The sequence below is a fragment of the Lissotriton helveticus genome, chromosome 1_1, assembly GCF_964261635.1.
Source record: "Lissotriton helveticus chromosome 1_1, aLisHel1.1, whole genome shotgun sequence".
In the NCBI taxonomy this organism is placed as follows: Eukaryota; Metazoa; Chordata; class Amphibia; order Caudata; family Salamandridae; genus Lissotriton; species Lissotriton helveticus.
The window spans coordinates 1,289,462,916-1,289,487,724 of NC_136057.1; the positions used below are offsets into that span (position 1 = coordinate 1,289,462,916).

The window sequence follows — 24,809 nt, forward strand, 5'->3', positions numbered from 1 at the left end:
CACCACTGAATATAAGCCCATTACCATGTTCATTACCCTAAAAGCATAGAAACAGGATGGAAAATACCAATTTCCGAGAGCTATATCATGGACCTGGATTTGGGTACTGTTTTCAGAACAAACATTCTGGGTTTATGGTTTTCAACTGGGGGAGGGGGCAAAGATTATACAGAACAATAGCAATCCAGTTTGTTTTATATTTTTTGAAGGGTGGGTGCAAGGGAAGTTCTTTGTAATACAGATATTTAGATTGTGGAAGAAACAATACATAAATACTCAAGTCAAATAAGCAAGCTCCATATTCAGATTTGGTTTTAGAATAATGTCTCACTTCTTTTCATTTGTCCAATTACATGATCCACAAACGAGAAATTTGACTTTTTTCAAGAGTAAGCTAAACAAGATAATTGTCTGCCAAGTGATGTGCAGCTCCACAAAAAGTGCAACCTTTATTAACAAATCAATTACTTTTTGACTCCTCCTTTAACTTTGCCTGTCCTTGTCAGATCTCCATGAAACTTGACAAATCTGCCCAAAGCGTGGTATGTCGAACACAAACCGTACATTTTGTTTTTAACAGCCTTTCAGTGTAAACTCTGAAACTCTGACCTAACCATAACGACACACTAGCCATCGCCAATTCCTTGCGATGTAGGGATTACCAATGTTGTAGACATGATACAGCAATATTATAGATGCAAAGTCATTGGCAAACAAAGCAAAACCAAAGGGGATGATGGAGGGAGTGTTGAACATTGCAAGAAATCACCCCCAGTCAACTGATCTGGATTTGCATATGGCTGGGTTCAAACTGGAATGGCATGGTGAGCAAAAAACCGATGAATTTAGGCCCAGATCTCTGTACTGGGGTGAATGTATGACATTGTTCTGCATTCTGTCCATCAACTGTTGGTTTTGCATTTGTCACCCCGAGTGGGATGGGTATGCTCAGACGTGAGTCCCATGCTCTCCACACCACTGGAGTCAAGCTATCCTGGCTGATGACAGCTGATAGCCAGAAACCGGTCCTAGGATGCTTGATTCCGGTCCAGGAAAGACTTGGCTTGGCAGTTCGTCTTGGACTGTTCCCATGAGGCACAGGGTCAAGGCTGATTTGCATATGGCCATGTCTGAACTGGGGTGGGGTGGAGTGCAAAAAAACGATGGATTTAGGCCCAGATCTCTGTACTGGGGTGAATGTATGACATTGTTCTGCATTCTGTCCATCAACTGTTGTTTTTGCTTCAGTCAGTGACGGCTCCTAAGCCTGAGGAGCATAGCCCCCAGTCATGGCAGGCATGGCTCACTGGTGGTTGAGTGGGAGCAGGCGGTCGGTTGTCACGTGGGAGGGAGATCAGAAATAAAATTTTAAAAAATAATTTACCTCGAGGGTGGGTCCCGCGTCCTCCGCGCGCCTGCTCTCCTGCCTCCAACAGGAATAGGAAGCGGGCAGCCAGGCTCCCTCCCCTAAGCCAATCACAATGCTGTAATGGCAGTGTTATGATTGGTCTGAGATTCGTGACATGGCACTCAGCCAGGGGCTGGGGAGTTGGGCATGTTCTCCATGCAGGCTGTAATGCAGCCTGCATAGAGAACAGGGAAGTGCACATGACCCAAAAGGGCCGACCAAACAGTCATTGCGCACTTAGGAGTGGACAACCAACTCCGCCCCTGTCCTGCTCGCAGACCGAAGCAGCCAAGCCAACCACCTGACGCAAAGCAGCAGGATAGAAACATAAAATGGCAGTAACTTTTGAGTTATTGTCATTTTTTGTTTCTCACTGCTTAAAAGCAGTAAGGTGACACTCCTCCACCATAGCTCAGGAGCTACCCCTGATAGCCCCACTGCTATTGCAGCAGTGAAAAAAAGACAAAGAAAATGATAATAGCAAGACTTTATTATCATTTTCTTTTCCTTTTGAGAGTAATGCGGGGCTGGCTCCCTGACACCAGAGCAGGGGAGGAGTGGTTTGCAATCCTCTAAGTGCACATGACAGTTTGGCCGAGCCTCTAGGGCCGGCCAAACTGTCATGCACACTTGGAATGTTCTCCTTTGGGTTGTGTTACACAGCCCCATGGAGACCATGCCTAGCCTTGCCAGGCACTGCATGAGCGTCCAAAGAGGATGACTAGGCTAATTACAACACTGCTCCTGCATTGTCGTGACCGGCTGGGAGAGCCCGAAAGCCTGAGTGCTTCTGGTGCTTCCAGCAGAGGAGGAGAGGAGTGCGGCGGTGGGAGAGGCATGCAGTGAAGGTACGCTTTTTATTTTTTATTTTTGTTTAGCCTCCCCACTCCACCACCCCTGGTCCGAGTTAGCTGCCACTACTTTCAGCGCAAACATTTTGGAGGTAGTAGGAGAAAACACATTGTGGTGCCAGATACCAGAGTAAATCGTAATACACCACAATAGTAAGCCGAGGTCTCCAATTCAACTGTTTGATCTCATTTGATGAATTTTGTATTTAACATTTTTCAGCTGTCCACAATAGTTAGCTAATTCCTGTAAGTAGTGACATAGAGAAACAAATACTTACTTTTACAAATCACTCAGAACAAAATATTGATTTAAGTACTGCTTTAAGCTTGATCTAAACCTTGAGGAAACACCCATACAAATGACCACAGGTCATCTAGCAAACACAGGAGCACACAAACCTCAGTCTACAAAGAAAGCTTTCAAGCTATACCCATGTATATAGAAGCATAGAATAGCATTGTTTAAGACAGGATATATGTGAGGTATCTGTGCATAGATGACAACTCCCCATAATGGAAAAGAAAACACTCATATATGGTATGTAGCAATGGGTAGCATACAGGTGAGGCCAATTGTTTACTGAAAGGCATTGTTAGGCAAGATGGGGATGTTTGTTAAAAAACATGGGGCAAAAATAAGCTCTTTCCCCATGTCCAGTCTTTGTTATCCTACTGAATTACTGGGACTGGCAGTTGTACAGCAGCTGCAAGGCTTTATTGAGAAATTTGTCTTGCTCATTTCCAATTGACCAACGGTATATCGAGACATTGAGAGAGTCTGTGCTGTTAGTGGCCTGGCGAGACCTTAGATAAGTTGTAGGTAAACACAGTGTTAAAACTGATTAGAACGTTACTGTATGACCATTCCGAGTTCATGCCTCTTCAGTTTTACACCATCAGCTTTGGGGAGTCTAAAGGTATGGCAATGTTTACTATTTAATGTGCGCCTGTTTACACAGGCAAACGTTATTGGATCTTTATAAGTTGTATTTTTGATCTACGCAGATTATATTCAAGTTTTGTTCAAATTAGAGCTCTCACCTCACAGAATTCCTGCGTTTTTCCAAACTTCATCCTGTTCTTTCAGGATTGAATGGAAAGCATACTCTTTTTTGTGTTAGAGATGCCTTATTTAGTGAATTTGTTAAACAATACAGAGTAAAATGATATACATCTGCTCTAGCATTGTGTAAGCATAATATGTAAAACAGTGAAATATTATATCTAAAAAGGATTAACAACTAAGAATAAATAGCGAGAGGAAACATAATGCCTAGAGTCGAAAGAACAATACTAATATATAAATCTAGCATTTTCTAAAAATCTTTTTAAGGATGGAGATGAAAGAAGAGAAACAGAGAAGAGAAAGAACAGAAGACGAAAGGGAGAAGGAAAAAAGTAGAATATTAAGAATAAGGTTAAAATAAAATAGTTAACAACCATCTGTTGTTACCAGAATAACCAAAGAAGATAGTGGCTACTCATGGGGGGTCGAAAGCGGTGCACACAGGTCTAGCAGGGGCAACAGTTCTGGATATGTATGAAGTTAGAGGACGCTAGAACAGATCTCTTTGAATTGTTAAGGGGAATGTAGTAGCATGGGCTCTGTCTAACCTGTGATGATGACATAGTAAATTCGGATCACTGACATAATATCGACAGTCAAAATATCGACTTACCAAAATATCGAGGTAAAAATATAGAATGCCAAAATATCGACTTCCTATCTACAAACAGGTAAGTACAAAAATATCGACTCCAAAACATCGATAGGAAAAAATATAGACAGTCAAAATATCGATTTTTTAAAATATCTTAAAAGTAATTTTAAAGTACTATAATAATAAATATAATTAATTAAAACATACTTAAATAAACTTAACATTAATAATTATTGTAACTTAAAAAATATATATATATGTTTAAATATATATATATCATATGCCATCTGCGTTGCTGTGTGCTGAATAAATAATATCTGTCACGAACCTGGAGTGCTTATATCCTCTTTCCGAGACGGGAGGGAGATTCAGGAGCCTATATATATATATATATATATATATATATATATATATATATATATATATATACATATTATTAACAAAACATATACAATATTTTTTCCGCTGGATAGCGAGAGGTTTAAATTTACTATTCCCACTCCAGTGAGAGCAAAAGTTGGGAAAGCGTTGGATAGCGTAGGGATAAAAATTACTACTCCCACTCCAAAGAGTGCAACAGTAGGGAAAACGTTGGATAGCGTAGGGGTAAAAATTACTATTCCCACTCCATAGAGTGCAACAGTAGGGAAAGCGTTGGATAGCGTAGGGGTAAAAATTACTATTCCAACTCCAGCGAGTGCAACAGTAGGGTAAGCATTGGATAGCGTAGGGGTGAAAATTACTATTCCCACTCCAGCAAGTGCAACAGTAGGGAAAGCGTCGGATAGCGTAGGGGTAAAAATTAGTATTCCCACTCCAGCGAGTGCAACAGTAGGGAAGGCTTTGGATAGCATAGGGGTAAAAATTACTATTCCCACTCCAATAAGTGCAACAGTAGGGAAAGCGTTGGATAGCGTAGGGGTAAAAATTACTATTCCCACTCCAAAGAGTGCAACAGTAGGGAAAGCATTGGATATCGTAGGGGTAAAATTTACTATTCCAACTCCAAAGAGTGCAACAGTAGGGAAAGCGTTGGATGGCGTAGGGGTAAAAATTACTATTCCCACTCCAGAGAGTGCAACAGTAGGGAAAGCGTTGGATAGCGTAGGGGTAAAAATTACTATTCCCACTCCAGAGAGTGCAACAGTAGGAAAAGCGTTGGATAGTGTAGGGGTAAAAATGACTATTCCCACTCCAGCGAGTGCAACAGTAGGGAAGGCTTTGGAAAGCATAGGGGTAATAATTACTATTCCCACTCCAATAAGTGCAACAGTAGGGAAAGCGTTGGATAGCGTAGGGGTAAAAATTACTATTCCCACTCCAAAGAGTGCAACAGTAGGGAAAGCATTGGATATCGTAGGGGTAAAATTTACTATTCCAACTCCAGAGAGTGCAACAGTAGGGAAAGCGTTGGATGGCGTAGGGGTAAAAATTACTATTCCCTCTCCAGAGAGTGCAACAGTAGGGAAAGCGTTGGATAGCGTAGGGGTAAACATTACTATTCCCACTCCAGAGAGTGCAACAGTAGGGAAAGCGTTGGATAGTGTAGGGGTAAAAATGACTATTCCCACTCCAGCGAGTGCAACAGTAGGGAAGGCTTTGGAAAGCATAGGGGTAATAATTACTATTCCCACTCCAATAAGTGCAACAGTAGGGAAAGCGTTGGATAGCGTAGGGGTAAAAATTACTATTCCCACTCCAAAGAGTGCAACAGTAGGGAAAGCATTGGATATCGTAGGGGTAAAATTTACTATTCCAACTCCAGAGAAGGCAACAGTAGGGAAAGCGTTGGATGGCGTAGGGGTAAAAATTACTATTCCCACTCCAGAGAGTGCAACAGTAGGGAAAGCGTTGGATAGCGTAGGGGTAAACATTACTATTCCCACTCCAGAGAGTGCAACAGTAGGGAAAGCATTGGATAGTGTAGGGGTAAAAATTACTATTCCCACTCCAGCGAGTGCAACAGTAGGGAAGGCTTTGGAAAGCATAGGGGTAATAATTACTATTCCCACTCCAATAACTGCAACAGTAGGGAAAGCGTTGGATAGCGTAGGGGTAAAAATTACTATTATCACTCCAAAGAGTGTAACATTAGGGAAAGCGTTGGATAGCGTAGGGGTAAAATGTACTATTCCAACTCCAGAGAGTGCAACAGTAGGGAAAGCGTTGGATGGCGTAGGGGTAAAAATTACGATTCCCACTCCAGAGAGTGCAACAGTATGGAAAGCGTTGGATAGCGTAGGGGTAAAAATTATTATTCCAACTCCAGAGAGTGCAACAGTAGTGAAAGCGTTGGATAGCGTAGGGATAAAAATTTGTATTACCACTCCAGCGAGTGCAACAGTAGGGAAGGCTTTGGATAGCATAGGGGTAAAAATTACTATTCCCACTCCAATAAGTGCAACAGTAGGGAAAGCGTTGGATAGCGTAGGGGTAAAAATTACTATTCCCACTCCAAAGAGTGCAACAGTAGGGAAAGCGTTGGATAGCGTAGGGGTAAAAATTACTATTCCAACTCCAGCGAGTGCAACAGTAGGGAAAGCGTTGGATAGCCTAGGGGTAAAAATTACTATTCCCACTCCAGTGAGTGCAACAGTAGGTAAAGCATTGGATAGCTTAGGGGTCAAATGTACTATTCCAACTCCAGCGAGTGCAACAGTAGGAATAGCGTTGGATAGCATAGGGGTAAAATTTACTATTCCCACTCCAGCAAGTGCATCAGTAGGGTAAGCGTTGGATAGCGTAGGGGTAAAAATTACTATTCCCACTCCAGAGAGTGCAACAGTAGGGAAAGCGTTGGATAGCGTAGGGGTAAAAATTACTATTCCAACTCCAATAACTGCAAGAGTAGGGAAAGCGTTGGATAGCGTAGGGGTAAAAATTACTATTCCAACTCCAAAGAGTGCAACAGTAGGGAAAGGATTGGATAGCGTAGGGGTAAAACTTACTATTCCCACTCCAGAGAGTGCAACAGTCGGGAAAGCGTTGGATAGCGTAGGGGTAAAAACTACTATTCGCAATCCAGCGAGTGCAACAGTAGGGAAGGCTTTGGATAGCATAGGGGTAAAAATTACTATTCCCACTCCAATAACTGCAACAGTAGGGAAAGCGTTGGATAGCGTAGGGGTAAAAATTACTATTCCCACTCCAAAGAGTGCAACAGTAGGGAAAGCGTTGGATAGCGTAGGGGTAAAAATTACTATTCCAACTCCAGCGAGTGCAACAGTAGGGAAAGCATTGGATAGCTTAGGGGTAATTTAAAAAAAATCCCCACTGTAGTGAAAATAAATTTATATAAATCACATAATTAGAAATGAATCAATTATTACATTTTAATTACCAATTAAGAATTAATTAATTACCAATTAAAAATGAATCACCAATTTATTTAAATAAAATACCAATTAATTATTTATCATGTTTAATTAATTATAATAAATTACTTCCCACCCTATTCCCCTATAAACCAACAACCCGCTACTAAAAATAAAATAATAATATTCACATAATTATCAATTAATCAATTAATAAAAAATAATAATCAATTAAAAATGTAATTATTTACCAATTAAAAATTATTTGACAATTTATTCTAAATAAATAGCAGTCAATTAATTAATTTACATATTTAATTAATTAAAATTAAATTACTTCCCACCCTATTCCCCTATAAACCCACAACCCGCTACTGAAAAAAAATTGTATTCACATAATTGTCAATTAACCAATTACTATTAATTATCAATTAACAATTAAAAAAATTACCAATTAAAAATTAATTACCATTTAATTCAAAATAATTTCAAATTAATTAATTAACATATTTAATTAATTATAAATAAATTACTTCCTACCCTATTCCCCTATAAACCCACAACCCGCTACAGAAAATACATTAGAAAAATTAAAATATTGATCAATTAATCAATTAAAATTAATAATTAATTAACAATTAATTCTAAATAAATAACAATACATAAATTAACATATTTAATTAATTATAATTAAATTACTTCCCACCCTATTCCCCTATAATATATTTTTGTTGTCTATATTATGTCTAGTCGATATTATGTCCATTCTATATTTTTGATTCGATATTATGTCCATTACATTCGATATTAAAATTTTCTAGTCGATATTTTGGTAGTCTATATTATGTCTAGTCGATATTATGTCTGTTCTATATTTTTGACTCGATATTATGTCTAGTCGATAAAAAAAACTCGATATTTTGACTGGTTACCAGTAAATTCCACAAATCAATTCAAGGGATTTTTGAAGTGTCTTTTTTATTGAATATGATAATTTGTAAAGCCAGGGCTATCATCAAATCAATAGATTTCCTAAGTCTCTTACGAGAATGCCATATGGAGGGGACACACTACTCAAAAATAGATGAACGGTGTTAAACGCCTTACCATGGACAATATGTTAATAAACGTATCCCATATTAACAACCCAAAACTCTGAACTCTGGTACAATCAAAAAACATATGCAAAAATTCACAGTTTTCTTGGGCACAAGACTAACATTTGGTGTCGTTGATTAGGTCAAACTGATGTAAGTGAGTGGGAGTGTAATATTGTCTATTATAGAAATAAAATAGAGTTTAGGTAGTGGAGGCGGAGCGGAAAGTAGCGTGTATCTTAGCCCAAATTGTTTCCCAATTTTATATAACATATCCAAATAAGCAAGAAACACCGGACAGGCCTGCCATGTGATAAAAACTTGATACAGCACACAAGAAAAATGAAGACTGGAAGTGGGAAGACAACAACAACCGTCACAACACGATCCAACAGACCAAAGGAATGTAGACCCTGTACAAAACACTAACAAACAAAAAAAAGCAAAACAAGAATAAGAGTTGCGCAAATCAAGTTTTACGGAGTTCCATATTTTCTCCTTTGTGTTTACTGATTAATTGTTTAAGGTCCTTAGGGTCTTCCAAGCTAGTCTTCCTGTCCTTGTAGGTGACCTTGAAGAAACATGGATAAAGAAGCCCATAAACTGTGCTCAAACTCGACCTTGGTCTTTCAGGCACTTCAAAAATAGTAAACTTCCATATTGTGGCATATTGGGTAGCCCCAGTGCCTCCCCTAGGTGTCCCAGGGGTGAGGTTCAGGTATTTATAAGGAGGACCCTTATAAAATAGGTTTTATACGTGCTGGAGTAGGAAAATTACACATTTCACTTCCCTCATTGTTTGTAAAGTTCTTCTCAAAATGTTTACATAATCAGAACCCCTAAAGTCTGCCCAGGGGTGGAGGGTCCTGTAGATATAGGCAGTGTTCTTTATAAGCCCTGGTATTGGAGAAATTGCCAAGTTCAATCCCCAACCATATAGGTTAACATGGTGTTCAGTTATTAATTAATACCTAATGCTAGGCTTGGCAGACAAAATACCATTCTAGGACTTAGGAGAATGGTATTGATAAATCCAACAACATGCTGTTGTTAAATTTATCTAAGCCTGGGTGGTGAACTCCACTACAGGAGTTTACAGAGTTTTCCACACTCCACATTACGCGGAGCTTGCAGAGTTTTTTCTTCGCTCGCATTCGTCAACATCAAGAGAATCCACATCCCGGCGAGATTTTTCCTCATTCACGATCATCCACGTCAAGTTGGTGAGTGCGGAAAATCAACCTCCCGGCGAGAGCTCTCAAAGCAGTCGGTCGGTTTTCTCATTGCGAGCGGTCGCGTATGCTGTTCTGGAAAATAACTATCATCAGATTCCTCTTACCAAGTATTGTCTTCACCTGTGGGCATACTATCCCTCGTGGTCTCTTCTCCCTCCACCTCATTGGTGGTTCCTTCTTCTAGTGTCCTTTGAGCAACTGAGGTTCTAAGTTTTTTCGGTTGTGGTCCACATGTTCTACTCTTTCTTCTTGGCTGCTTGTTGAAAAGGCATTGTCTTCATATCTATTAACTATTAACTTATAAATCATTCCTGGAATGCGCTAAACAATACAATGTGTTAAAATTGTATGTTTAATTTTAGTACGAATAGAAAGTGTGCAGAGACAAAATTATATTACTATCCATCAGGTTAAACTGCATGAACTTGTGGTATATAATAAGAGCTTTGTCATACCATAAACTTTAAATGTAAAATGTGTAGTTGAATGATCTTAGAGAAGCCATATTATTTCACGAGAAGATTGGCATTGAACATGGAACATTATAGGGATAGCTCTGAAACATATCTCCAAATAATGTTGGTGTTAGGTAATCTTTTGGATTTTACTAAACATCACAAAAGTGCCCATTGAATCAGTTAAATCAGTGTATTGTTGTCTTTGCTGTAAAATGTTTCACAGATGCATTCACATCATTTGGAATCAGTGGAACATATTGAAATATTTATGTTTTAGGATAAACAAGATGTGTCTATGGACTCAGAAATGAATAAATCTTTGAACCGTTCTTTAAACACATTTCTCCACTACCCTACATTGTCTATCTCACTGCATAGATATTCCCTAAATTAAACAAACACAATATCTAAATCCCATAACCTGCCTCGGCCCATTTGTCACTTCCTTTGTCGACGAAAGAGGCTATTTAAGGATATAAATTCAGGAAATCATTTTAAAAGATGTATGTAAAGGAGGTCATGATTAAGAGGGATCTGATAAGAGTTGTGTCCCTACGGAACAGACCACATTTCTCCAAGTGTTAGTTGTATGTTAGTGATTTAAGAGAGAGGAGAATGTGATAAATTATGCCTTAATTGGACAGCAAATAATCTAATTGAGGAAAGAATGTAAAAATTAGAAACAAACATACATGGTATACTATTTAAGATGCATTGATAAGTTTATTTACCTGAAAACAGTATTCCATGAATCAGGGTGTCTACAATCAGAAGTATAGCCTATTACATTTTTATGAGTTTCCTCTGTAACTTTGTCAAAGCAGAAATCTTGAGTGTTTATGCATTCAGGAATGTAAAGTTTATTATTGAGTAATATGGATCACAAATCAAATTTACCTCAAATACATATTTTATAAAATTGAACTTTGAAAGCATGTTGTAAATATGAATATCTGGAAATTGTGAATATGCGTTGATCAGAAACATTGATTGATTAAAGAAAATTTACACAATTCTAATGTCTGCATCTCAAAATGGTTGCTTCTGGGATTAAAGAATGGGCATTTCTGGTGTCTTTGTCCTTGTTTTTTCTTATTCACTTAGATTACTTTTTCTTGATGTGGCACGAAGGGGGAGGGAGGCAGGGGAGGTATGCGTCCTTCAATACTCCTGACCACTATCTTTCACTAGGCTGCATTGAAGCAATAGAAACTGCTAATAATGTGGAAAATCAATATTCATTTTGAAGGCTGATAAAGAATGGTGTTGTTTCCTATGCAGCAAGACCTCGTCAGCACTATTGGAGAAAGTGCAGCTTTGGGAGTGGCAGGCATTGTTATTTGGGGTGACATGAACCTGGCGTTATCAAAGGTGAGTAATTTAACAGGTATTATCAGCTGCTGTCTGTATTTTTGACTGAAAAAAGGTGCTAGTGTTTTTTTTACCACACAAGAATACCATTAACATGCAATACGAGAACGGAACTCTATTCTACAATTAACAAATACATATAAATATATAAGCATACTATTATTGCTATCTCCTCGAATCCAGGAACATTCAGTGCATTTGTCACTTAACACTACAACAAAAATGTAGTTGCTCATGTAAAGCACGATGAAAGTCATTGAAGGAGACAGAAAACATTTTTGATGTATTATTTATCAACATATTTTTCAGGACATACCATTTTGTTGCCGCAATGTATCATCCACACGAGCCAATACATTTTTGAAAATTCTAATATGTACAGATTTGAATTTATTCCATGGCTCCTTTATCCCAAGTGCCATCCTTGTTTCGAACAAACATCTTCTTAGTTGGGTTTGTGGAACTCATAATAGCTTTATAGCCATTGTTGTACTCTGCCAACATCTTGATTTACAAATGTTGGTGTTAACAGAAAATACTCTTTTTAGTGGAAAAAGTGTGAAACCACAAGCAGACTTTCCTTCACCATGCTCTCTCTAGGCTGGAGAGTTCCATTGGTTTGTGATGCTGGTGTTGGTTGTGTTAACTTGGGGTTCCTCCTAAAACATTCATTGGAACCTGTCTGACAGGCTAAGGCGCCACACATCAAGGAATCAGAATTGTGTGCCATGGTAAGTCTTTCCTCTGCTTGCTCTCTCCCAGGCTTGGCGCCAACTTTCCATGTGATGTGGTTTTTGGAAAGATATAACTTAATGTGGACAAGTAGAAATCACACTGTATGCTCAGTCTTACTGTTTATAGTTTGGGGTTCTTTCTACCTCCAGCATTAATAAGTGTCTAAGCAGAAGCATCGGTTGAAATCTATTTCATTAGATAACCCCCTTGTTAAAGGAGGTGGGTAGAGATTAGGAGAAATCTGTTGACAGTTATCTGCCTCGGTGCTTTAGTTTGTTCTGAATGGGTGCAGTCTTTGTACAATACATTGAAAATAAAGTTGGAAGAGAAGGTACTGTTGAGGGCATGTAAATGCATCAAGGAAAGCCCCATCTTGTATATAGTAGATTCTGCTGTTATTTCCCTCTGAGGCGGAAAGCCGGAGGTACTCTGTGCTCCCTTGCACTCTGTGGAAAAAAAAAAGGTGATTGATTCAAGAATCGCTTATTTTTTAAAAATTGTGTATTATATTTTAAACAGTCCGTTTTTAACTCCTGACCCTACCTCGAGACGAGATTACATCGCCGAGGCTCTTCTACAGCCCACCACGCCGCTATTATCAGGCGCTGGGAACCCCTGAGCATTACTTTAGGCGCCATTATTGATTGGGAAGGCTGGCCGGATTGCTCGGCGCCCCTCCCGCCCTCCGTGGATATTTAAGGGCGAGGCATTGTAGCCACCAGTGATTCTGCTGTTATTTCCCTCTGAGGCGGAAAGCCGGAGGTACTCTGTGCTCCCTTGCACTCTGTGGAGAAAAAAAAAGGTGATTGATTCAAGAATCGCTTATTTTTTAAAAATTGTGTATTATATTTTAAACAGTCCGTTTTTAACTCCTGACCCTACCTCGAGACGAGATTACATCGCCGAGGCTCTTCTACAGCCCACCACGCCGCTATTATCAGGCGCTGGGAACCCCTGAGCATTACTTTAGGCGCCATTATTGATTGGGAAGGCTGGCCGGATTGCTCGGCGCCCCTCCCGCCCTCCCTGGATATTTAAGGGCGAGGCATTGTAGCCACCAGTGATTCTGCTGTTATTTCCCTCTGAGGCGGAAAGCCGGAGGTACTCTGTGCTCCCTTGCACTCTGTGGGAAAAAAAAGGTGATTGATTCAAGAATTGCTTATTTTTAAAAAATTGTGTATTATATTTTAAACAGTCCGTTTTTAACTCCTGACCCTACCTCGAGACGAGATTACATCGCCGAGGCTCTTCTACAGCCCACCACGCCGCTATTATCAGGCGCTGGGAACCCCTGAGCATTACTTTAGGCGCCATTATTGATTGAGAAGGCTGGCCGGATTGCTCTGCGCCCCTCCCGCCCTCCCTGGATATTTAAGGGCGAGGCATTGTAGCCACCAGTGATTCTGCTGTTATTTCCCTCTGAGGCGGAAAGCCGGAGGTACTCTGTGCTCCCTTGCACTCTGTGGGAAAAAAAAAGGTGATTGATTCAAGAATCGCTTATTTTTTAAAAATTGTGTATTATATTTTAAACAGTCCATTTTTAACTCCTGACCCTACCTCGAGACGAGATTACATCGCCGAGGCTCTTCTACAGCCCACCACGCCGCTATTATCAGGCGCTGGGAACCCCTGAGCATTACTTTAGGCGCCATTATTGATTGGGAAGGCTGGCCGGATTGCTCGGCGCCCTCCCACCCTCCCACGCCCCTTTTACCATGAATATAAGCAAGGGACTTACCCGACCGCGCAGCGGGCGGGCGCAGCGGGTGGGCGCAGCGGGCGGGCGCAGCGGGCGGGCGCAGCGGGCGCGCTGGCGGCGCGCCGAAGGCGCGCCAAAGGCAAGCCCGTCTGCGCCCGTCCGCGCCTGGCCCGGGCCTAGGGCCACCCCCCCTGGCTCTCACCCTTTGCCACCAGGAGGTTATTACACTTCCCTCCAGCTTCGGCAATTACGTCCTCCGATCCTTCAGGCTTGTACTTTCTCAAATCCCTATTCCTTGCTTACCAGCCCGGTCTCACGCTGCTGGGGCTGTAAAGCCCCTATACCTTCTACCTATAACATGGCCCCCTGTAACATGAAATGTAATATGAAATCATACATTATTGCCCTCTCTATTGTCCGTTCAGCAGTTAAACATCGCCAGGACATCCACGAGCTGATCAATGATCATAAAATAGACCTACTCTTCATAACTGAAACCTGGATGGACGAAGCGTCCAGCCCTGATGTAGCGATTGCTGTACCTAGCGGGTATGTTATATACAGACTGGACAGACAACTCAAGAAAAAAGGTGGTGGCATTGCCATTATTGCACGTGATATTTTTTCCGTCAGGACAAAAATGATTACCCGATCCTCTTGTGAAGCCCTAGAATTTGCCATTAATCTGTCCCCAACCTACACATTTAAAGGCATCCTTTTATACCGCCCTCCGGGGCCCAGGAATGAATTCATTTCAGATCTTAGATCTACACTGGAAGTATCCGCCCTCGACAACTCTCTCACGATCCTGGGTGATTTTAATTTTAATTTTGATTTACCAGAAAATCCAGATACGGCTACTCTTCTGGCAGATATGACCACTTTTGGCCTTCACCCATTGGTCACATCCTCCACGCATGATGGTGGCCACTCTTTGGATGGCATATTCACTAATACAGTGGGCCTACAAGTTACCCAAATACTTCCTTTGACCTGGACTGACCATCATCTTATTCTGGCATCATTGTCAGTACAGGATTTTCCTGCAGACAAATCAGGCCCTAACCCCCGTCAACCCTATTTGGCATGGGATGACATAGACACCTCTAGGTTAGAATCAAACCTTACCGATACCACCCCGTTGCTATCCATTGACCCCAATATTGCGATATCCCAATACTATGACTGGGTAAGCTCTGCAGCTTCTGAACTAGTTCAGACCAAACAACGATCCCGTAATAGATCTGCCCCGTCGGCCCCTTGGTACTCAGTTGAGTTACGCATCCAGAAGCAACAGTGCAGGAACAGCGAGAGGCACTGGCGGAAAGATTATACTGATGAAGCCAAATCCAAGTATAAAGATGCAATGGCCAAATACAAAATCTTAATCTGTGAGGCAAAGAAAAAATATTACTGTGAAAAAATAGAATTAGCCAAAAATTCCAGTAAACTCTTGTTTGAAACCACCAAACAGTTAACCGGGTTTTCTTCTGATTTAACCCCTCCCCCTTCCCAATCTCTTTGTAACGACCTAGCAAATTTTTTCTTTAGTAAAGTTGAGGACATTTACCGAGTCTTCGCCAATAATGCAATTACTCTTCCCACTTTTCCCCCCTCACATAATGGTCCCAATTTCCTGCAGTTCACAGAAGTAGATCTCCCTCAGGTACGGAATATCATATCATCCATTAAATCAGGCTCTGCCTCGGACCCATGTCCCTTGAAAATCTTACGCCCGATCATTGAAATAGTTCTTCCGTCCATGACCACGATCTGCAATGCCATGTTCTGCACGGGCATTTACCCAGAGTTTTTAAAAAGGACCCTTGTAAAACCCCTCCTTAAAAAACCCAACCTCGACAAGGATGATCCTAAAAGCTATCGTCCTATCGCTAGTCTCCCACTCCTAGCGAAAGTAGTTGAAAAAATTATGAACCTTCAACTATCCTCCTTTGTCGAGGAAAACAGGTTACTGGACGAATCACAGTTCGGCTTCCGCCAATTCCACGGAACAGAGACTGCCCTGGTTAAGGCAGCGGATGATATTAGATCAATCCGGGATGAAGGAGGAACAGCAGTTCTTATTCTACTGGACCTATCGGCAGCCTTCGACACGGTCGACAATGTTGTTTTGGTCGACCGTGTCGGAGGCCTGGGCATCCGAGGGAACGCCAGAGGACTTATCGCTTCATTTCTGGCGGGGAGGTCCCAGGTGGTTACCATCGGACCTTTCAAATCATCTCCTCTGTCACTGCCATGCGGAGTTCCTCAAGGCTCATCCCTTAGTCCGACTATATTTAACATTTACGTGTCGGACCTTGCCAGAGTCATGAAGGCACATGGGATGAGCCTTACCTCCTATGCAGATGACACCCAGTTGGTCCTAGCAGTCAAGAATGATGGGCCTAAGATTGCCAGTAATTTCAATCAAGGCATGCAGGCAATTGGGAGCTGGATGGCTGCCAATTGCTTGAAACTAAATTCTGACAAATCAGAAGTTGTCATTTTTGGCAAACTATCCCCGGAATGGCCCTCACTCTGGTGGCCTTCTTCCATGGGCCAGCCCCCGGACCCGACCGACAAGGTGAGGAACTTAGGGGTGGTGTTCGACAACCGCCTGAATTTCCTACCTCATGCAAATCAGATCTCCTCCTCTGCTTTTTATAAACTACGGCTCATAAAAAAAATCTTGCCATTCCTACCTGAAAATGCTGGTAAAACCCTGGTCACTCACCTGGTTCTTTCCACTTTAGACTATTGTAACGCTCTGTTCTTAGGCGCCCAAGAGAAGGTGCTTCAAAAAATGCAAATCATTCAGAATGCTGCCGCCAGGCTACTTGGGCGCATTCCAAAATACCAGTCGGTATCAGCCACCATAAGACAGCTGCATTGGCTACCGGTGAGAAAGAGGATTGAATTCAAGTCCCTCTGCCTGGTATATAAGGCCTTACATAATATTGGACCTGATTTCTTTACCCAAAATCTCATCCCTTACCACCCGATTAGAACGTTGCGTTCATCTTGTTTACAGGAATTACATGTACCACGCACAAAATCAGTAGCGTGGGGTGACAGAAGATTCCTTGTAGCGGCCCCGAAACTGTGGAATACTGTCCCACTTACCATTAAAACGAGTACCAATCTCTGGATGTTTCGCAAACAGCTTAAGACCTGGCTGTTTAAACAATAAAATCTCAGTCCCCTAGATGGTTATACATTGCAGAAATTTTTCAGCGCCGAGATGCCCCAGGGCCTTTGTTCGCGCTATATAAATGTTTTAATAAATAAATAAATAATTGGTGGATGCTCCTCCAGAAAACAACTAAAAGATGTTATGCTACCACCCAACTCCATATCAGTCCCTTAGTCTTATATTTGTTACATAGAGGTCTACATTTTCTTTCTCAGTTTGTGAGCTTTTCTACAGGCCGAGACAAGACACCATGACATCCGAATCACAGTAATGATGGGGGATTTATCCTACATGAATATAGATTGGGCAGATAATGCTAACTTGTATTGACTTATGAAAGGACCTGCAGATATCATAGCTCAATTGTGTCTCAGTATAGAACCTTTCACATTCAAAATCGCAGGGTCGTATTTTGAGTTCAATTAACATAACGCCTTCTCCAGTAGGGACAAATTTACATTTTCTGTTTCAGTTTTGGGCTGTGGTTCATATTAGGTTTTTAGGGAAAATTGTTAATTGGGTTTGTATTTCTCGGGTGGCTTCAGGTGGGTATTCCATGCTAGCCACAAACTTTCCACTTTTGATTACTCTAATGATAATGACCAACAGAACCCTGAGCAGGGTGTGTTGATGCAAAACCAAGAGATTAAACTATCAGTTTCATTAAGATGGTAATGATGACTAAAACATATTTGCAACTAGGGACGGTGACGTTGATATTCAAACTGATTCAGAAAGAGGGCAGCTGTTCATGACTGTGCTAAATTTTTATATGTTATGTGAACGCAGGAGCATACTCCAATCTTTTAAATCTCATTGGGTACTTATGAGACTGATACAGATCAGTGAATACTAAAACCTCATTTTGAAATGCATTGTAAACAAGACAAAGCTGATTTCAAATATTTCACATCTCTCTAATACTTACAGGACAGCTGCACGAAGGTGAAGAACTTTGTTACTTCAGATTTGGGTTTCTATCTCACCAACGTGACCAAAGCTGCAGAAGTGTGCAGCCAACATCTTTGCCAGAACAATGGGCGGTGCTTGCGCAAAAGCTGGAATTCCCTCGACTACCTCCACCTCAACCCCGAAAACTACAAAATACACCTTTCTGAAGATCTAGAGATGTCAGTCACTGGAGAAGCATCTGATGAAGACTTGAAACTGATGGCGACAAAATTTAATTGCCACTGCTACCAGGGGTACGAAGGGAGCGACTGCTCAAGCTTCAGACCTCCAAGTGAACCGCCTCACAACACTGCTGTCTCCTTGGTGCCCAGATCACTATGGTCAACAGCATGCATTCTAATTCTTGTCCCACTAATCTGAACCAAAAGAACTGTGAGAAAAGAGAGTGATCCAAAGATGCAAAGAGATGAAATGTTTATGACAAGCCAACTTTTCATTTTAATATTCAGTTGGATACATCAGATGTACAAAGGACATGTACTCTACCATAACATACTGTTAAATGACCACTCTGCAACAATAGGCTGAAGGCGAGGTAAAGGGTAATTAACAGCTGCTATTGACCAACATTATCTGTGTAATATATGGGAAAATGCACCCTTACTGTATAATATGGGAATGTTCCATGTCACAAAGGAGTTTGAAAGACAGCGTGCCTTTATAAGAACATGGAACTACAAAATGACTTTCTATTTTCTTATACCCAGTGAGGGGTCATGGTATGCCCTATAATTTATGAGTTTGTGTTATCCTGGAGTTCTCTTTTGCCACCTAATTGCAGTGCGTAGTCCCCGCGGCCTCTGACTTCTTCTCTGCCTTATCTTCCTCTCTGTTGCTGGCCACACCACGTGGCCCCTGCTGCCCCTGTCTTCTCCTCTGCTGCAGTCCCACAATATGTGGCCTCTCTTCTCTGTGACCCTTCCTTTTAGACAAGGGTGTCTTCTTCCCACACATGAGGTCGCAAAGATGGGAGCAAGGGCAACAACACAAAAGTCACTACTCGCTTATAATAAGTTACTAAAAGCAACTAGGGATGTGCTTTTCTTACTACACATCCGTTCTGATGTCAGAACTTGCCTGTAATAAGAAAATAGTTTATGAGTCAAATTTATGGAGATTATTGATTCTCAAAGAATATAAAACTATTAGCACCTGTGACCAGAATCTCACGCACCTTGAGGGAAACATACCCACTGCCAACATCTGTTTTATGACCTTACCTCTAAGCCAAGAATGAACACAAACAACAATTAGTGTTGAGTGGCTGATGTAATCGCAGCTTTCTAGACAAAGAGCTAAGGGCTGCCACTACTGAAGAGCATGATGTGGGATATAAACACATGTTCCCGGTTGGCCTACTAAGTACCTCACATGCGAATGATATAACTTGCTCATTCACTTACCTGGGGGGTGTCAGCCAGCTTGGGGATATTGTTGTTGAACTCCTACCTGCTCTTCACCAGCTACCCAGCAGACTTGCTCCGCTCTCCCCCGCCGCCGCTCCAGCACCGCGGCCGCCGAGAGGGGGGAGCGTCGAGACTACATTACCCAGCGTCCCCTGCTCTCACACGGGGACACCGGCAGCAGCGTAACACTCCCGCGCCCGGAGGCGCATAAGAGCGAGCCTCTCCTGCGGGCGAGCGGGGGTGTCAGCCAGCTTGGGGATATTGTTGTTGAACTCCTACCTGCTCTTCACCAGCTACCCAGCAGACTTGCTCCGCTCTCCCCCGCCGCCGCTCCAGCACCGCGGCCGCCGAGAGGGGGGAGCGTCGAGACTACATTACCCAGCGTCCCCTGCTCTCACACGGGGACACCGGCAGCAGCGTAACACTCCCGCGCCCGGAGGCGCATAAGAGCGAGCCTCTCCTGCGGGCGAGCGGGGGTGTCAGCCAGCTTGGGGATATTGTTGTTGAACTCCTACCTGCTCTTCACCAGCTACCCAGCAGACTTGCTCCGCTCTCCCCCGCCGCCGCTCCAGCACCGCGGCCGCCGAGAGGGGGGAGCGTCGAGACTACATTACCCAGCGTCCCCTGCTCTCACACGGGGACACCGGCAGCAGCGTAACACTCCCGCGCCCGGAGGCGCATAAGAGCGAGCCTCTACTCCCGCCTCGCGGGACGCGCGCGGACGGCGCCGGGCGGAGCCCGGGCAGAGGGCGGGCCGTCTGTGGCCGTCCGGGGACGACGAGGGACGGGACGGTCACCCCCCTAACGCCCAACCTACAATATGGGTAAGCGGAAACTTCAAACATCTATCACTGCTGGCGCGGGCAAATCAAAAGTCCCACGGAATGGCGCAGCGTCTGCCAGCATCATGTCCTACTTAACTACTGCTGTAGGGAAGTTGAACCAGGAGATTGCAGCTACCGAACGTGAACTGGGGTTGGACACACCTCTGCTAGATCACCAGGTGCCCCTTTTGTCTGGGTCCCAATTTATACCTCTGGAGCCCTTGGTCCAGATCATTACTGCTAAAGACCGGGCATTATTACCCATTTGTACTGCTGTAATCCCTGATGATCCTAACTTGTTGGGCGCTGTTGTAGACCATAGCTGTCCTCAAGACCCTGAACCCTCAGCCGTTAAGCGTACCAAGAGGGGCTCAAAGAGAACTAAATGGAACTCTAAGCAGCACGTTGTAACATCCCGTTATATGGCTAGGAGACTTGGAAAAAGCATAAGAGCCATGGTGGAAAAAATGTTTACTGATAAAATTGAGAGTACCCTTGTGCAAATTGCTAACGATATTGTGGAGACTTTAAAAGACTGTGTTTCGGAAATTGTGGGGAAATGTGAAAGGTTAAATATGCAGTTATGTCCTAAAGCACCTGCTTGCCCAAACCCCCCCCCCATGGCTATACCAGCTCCCAATGACCAACATGAAACTCCAATGGAGGGGATAGGGAGTGTTACCCCAATAGTTTCAATTCTCCCTCCACCTCTCCCTATGCCATCATACTCAAACCGCGCCTCTAATCTGGCTGGGGCGACTGCTCAACCGATGAGGTCTCAAGTTGGGGATAAGATGATTAATGTCGCTGGAAATACCTTAGTTCGCCTAGAGGAACAGTCACAGGTGGGAAGAAGAACACGGGGGAAACCACGTACTCACTTACCACCAGAGGCGACCCCCTTTGTTGCGGTCTTGGTAAACATCCCACATTTGAACCCAGGGGAGGAGGAGCCCCAGTGTTCCTTGATAGCAAATGTAAAAGCATGGTGTGATGAAAACTGCACAGGGGCAAGGGATATATCTACCCATATCACTATGGGAAGGCGGGTTGATTGGTTGGGGTATACAGCAAAAATCCTTCCAGGCGATTGTATTATTGTCAATTTTGATAGCCCCCATGAGGCCGCTCGCCTTTTTTGGGATGCAACGGATGTTAAGGAGGGTAGGATCCGAGCTGTACCACTTGGTTATTTTTACCCCCCGCCATCTACCCCCAAACTACCCCTAGGCAAGGATAAGCAGCATGGTACTTGTAGAGGGAGCTCTAGTCTGTCATCATGGGCTTTGCAAAAACCTAACTTTAAGCCCAGTTATACTGATCCCATCAGAGCTATTAATCGGGCTACCTTAACTCTAACAAATAGATTTACTGCCTTGTCTCATCTAGATGAGAACGATTGACTGTCTGGCCGTGTTGCTGACACGGACCAGACCCAATCTATTACCACTACTGAAAGGGAAGGTGGGGAGACCGTTAAGATTGCAAGCTGGAATATTGCTGGTCTCCGCGCCAAAAGAGATGACGCTATATGGTTGGAACAACTAAGGGGCTATGAGGTGGTGGCCCTTCAGGAGACCTGGGATAGAGATTGTAACTTCTGGCTGGATGGCTATACTTCTTATTTTAAAGCTGCTCAAAGTTCCAGCGCAGGTAGAAATCGAGGTGGGCTCATGTTCCTCATCTCCGTTAAACATAGGGGAGTAGCGCAGATTGTAAGCACCACATCCCATAATCTCTTAGCCTGTGAAATAACTTTACCCAATAATGTTAAGATACTTTATGTGAACTTCTATAATGCGCCTCATGGTACTCACTGTAATGAAAATATCAACGTTTTAGCAAAATTTTTAACTACATATAAGGATAGTCAAACCACTTTTTTTCATTTAATTTTGCTTGGGGATTTTAACACACACTTGTGTCAGCAAAATTGTCAGTATAGGGTGTATTCAGATATGGATTGTCTCCCTCAATCTCATTTTGAACACTCTATAAAGGGGGTCGCGCTAGAAGAACTACTGTCTGATATTGATTTGTCTGAGCCAGAGTTTATCAACCCTAATGAACGGGTAGCTACTTTTAGCGCAAGAGATTCGAACTCTATTATTGATTTTATATTTGTGTCCCCAGGTCTGTTACAAAATGTTATTTTTTATAATGCTGTACAAAGTACTTTTAGCGACCATAACCTAGTAGCTATGGAATTAAGTAATAAAAATTTAGCGATATTATCCACATCTCCAAAGACTAACCCACCTTTGGATTTAATTGTGCAAGACCAGGGGAGGCGGGTCAAGTGGGGTAAAATTATCCCAGAGGATTTTTTTTGTGAACTTACCGAGAAGGTGGGTGATGAAATCAATACCTGTCTGGACCCACTTAAGTTCGGAGGTGACATTATCAGCTCATTTGATATTATTTGTAAACAAGTAAGCGCGATTTTAACAGTTAAGACGAAACATAAGGAGCAAAAGCTGCATGGGTGGTTTGATGCAAACTGTTCAAAGGCCCACAGAGACTTATTGACAGCATTAAAAAGGTCACCCCGGGATACCGAAGTAGTGGCTAGATTAAGGAAAAATTATAAGTCTGTTGTAGAAATACGTAAGAAAGAGATTAAGAATAATGCTTGGGTCTCACTTTATGATCGGGCTACCCTGAAGGATAGCTCCAAATTCTGGGAAATCATAAATACACCCTTGTTCAGCGAGAAGGAAAACTCCCCGTTGGAACTAAATATATCGGAAAAAGACTGGTTGCTCCATTTTGAAAAAATATATGGGAGTAATCTTCAGATAGACCCATTTACGCCAACACTAAGTGAACAACCAGGGTTACCTTTGCGGTTCACCGTTAAGGAAGTTCTAAAGGCTATTGAAGATACTACTGCTCATAAGGCGCCGGGCCCAGATGGGGTCCCGGCAGACATGTATAAATCTAATCCTTCCATATGGTCTATTGCCCTTGCAAATATTTTTAATACGGCCAGCATTGACATAAAAAGATTGCCTACGACCTGGTCACGGTCTATAATAGTCCCTATTTTCAAAAAGGGCCAGAGGGGGGACGCAAGATGTTATAGACCGATATCACTGCTGGATTCGTCTTTTAAAATATTGGGGAAGGTGATCCTAAATAAGATTGCAACGTGGGAAACCAATAACGACATCTTGTGTGACGCACAGTATGGTTTCAGATCTGGTAGAGGTACTGAGGATCAGTGTCTCAACTTGCAATTAATAGTCAGCAAATACACTGTGGCTGCAGGGGGGTCAATTTATCTAGCGTTTATGGACCTGTCCACAGCTTTTGACCTAGTTAATAGGTCAAAGCTGTGGACCATGCTCCTGGATATGGGCCTAGACCGGGCATTGGTGTATTTCATGGCCGATCTGCATAGGGATCTGAAAGCGGCTATACGCATGTCACAAGATGGGAAGTGTACGGCTGATTTTAAATCCGGGAGGGGAGTACGACAGGGGTGTATTTTGGCCCCAATGTTATTTTCTTTATATATCAATGCGTTAAGTGCAAGTTTGGCGGCAGCATCTGCAGATGTCCCATGTATGGGGGGCACCAAATTACCAGTATTATTATATGCGGACGATACTGTGCTGCTGTCCAGGACTCCCATAGGCTTGCAACGCCTCTTAAATTCCTTCGGGAATTTTATGCAAAACCTGGAACTTGTAATTAATGTGGAGAAATCGCACGTGATGTTCGTGGGGAAAGGGAGGAATAATACCAAGACGCTCTTGTGCAATGGCTCAGTAATATCAAAAGTAAGAATTTTCACATACCTGGGTGTGGTGTTTGATGACCTGGGCAGCTGGGTCCCCCAAGTGGCAAATAAAAGAGTAGCAGTGAAAAAGTCATCGGCCGCAATACTTGGCTTTGCAAAAAGATTGGGTGGGAAACCGCCTGAGGCCATTCTGGCGATTTATAGAGCCAAAACTATGGCCATAGCCAGGTATGGGGCAGCAATCTGGGGTTATAAAGATCTAACCTTGATTCAGAGAGAGGAAAACAAATTTTTGCGATCTCTCCTGGGCCTTCCCCAATCCACTTCATCTTTTGCGGTCCATGCAGAGCTGGGTATGGGCTATATTGCGGACATGTTAAACATGGCACCGCTTTTATTATGGATCAGAACTTGGCTTAACCCCAAACTTACACTGAATCATAAAATTATTAAGGATTGTTTGGGGCGGGATAGAGTGGCTGATATCAAATGGTTGGCATACATCAAAACATCTACTGCACTCATGGGTCGCCCGGAATTGTATTCAAACCCGGAAAATTTGAGTAAAGATGACATTAACTGGGTGAAACAGAACTTCATTAGGGCCCGAGAAATGGATCGAGAGTCGATTGAGATCTCTAAACCAACAGTAAGATCACATTTTTTGTTGATTAATTCAATGTCAATGGAACCCTATTTGTCTGTTGTCACACGTCCTTATCATCGTTGGTTGTTAACCAAATTTAGATTCAATCAGGCACATTTTCTGTTGGGAAATTATGAAAATTGGTGTATGCCATGGGAAAATGCCCCATGTGAATGTGATAATTTTTCCGATCA

The 24,809-nt window shown here is 42.5% G+C and overlaps 1 protein-coding gene across 1 annotated transcript in view; it reads left to right on the forward strand.

Moving 5' to 3' along the window:
- The window catches only part of LOC144763885 (hyaluronidase-4-like), a 59,414-nt gene extending 41,060 nt beyond the window's left edge, over nt 1-18,354 (forward strand). Inside the window, exons 2-3 of the mRNA XM_078649887.1 lie at nt 11,306-11,395; nt 17,953-18,354. Of these exons, the coding sequence (XP_078506013.1) occupies nt 11,306-11,395; nt 17,953-18,354 (492 nt within the window). The remainder of the gene's footprint in view (nt 1-11,305; nt 11,396-17,952) is intronic.
- Nucleotides 18,355-24,809: the final 6,455 nt, after the last annotated feature.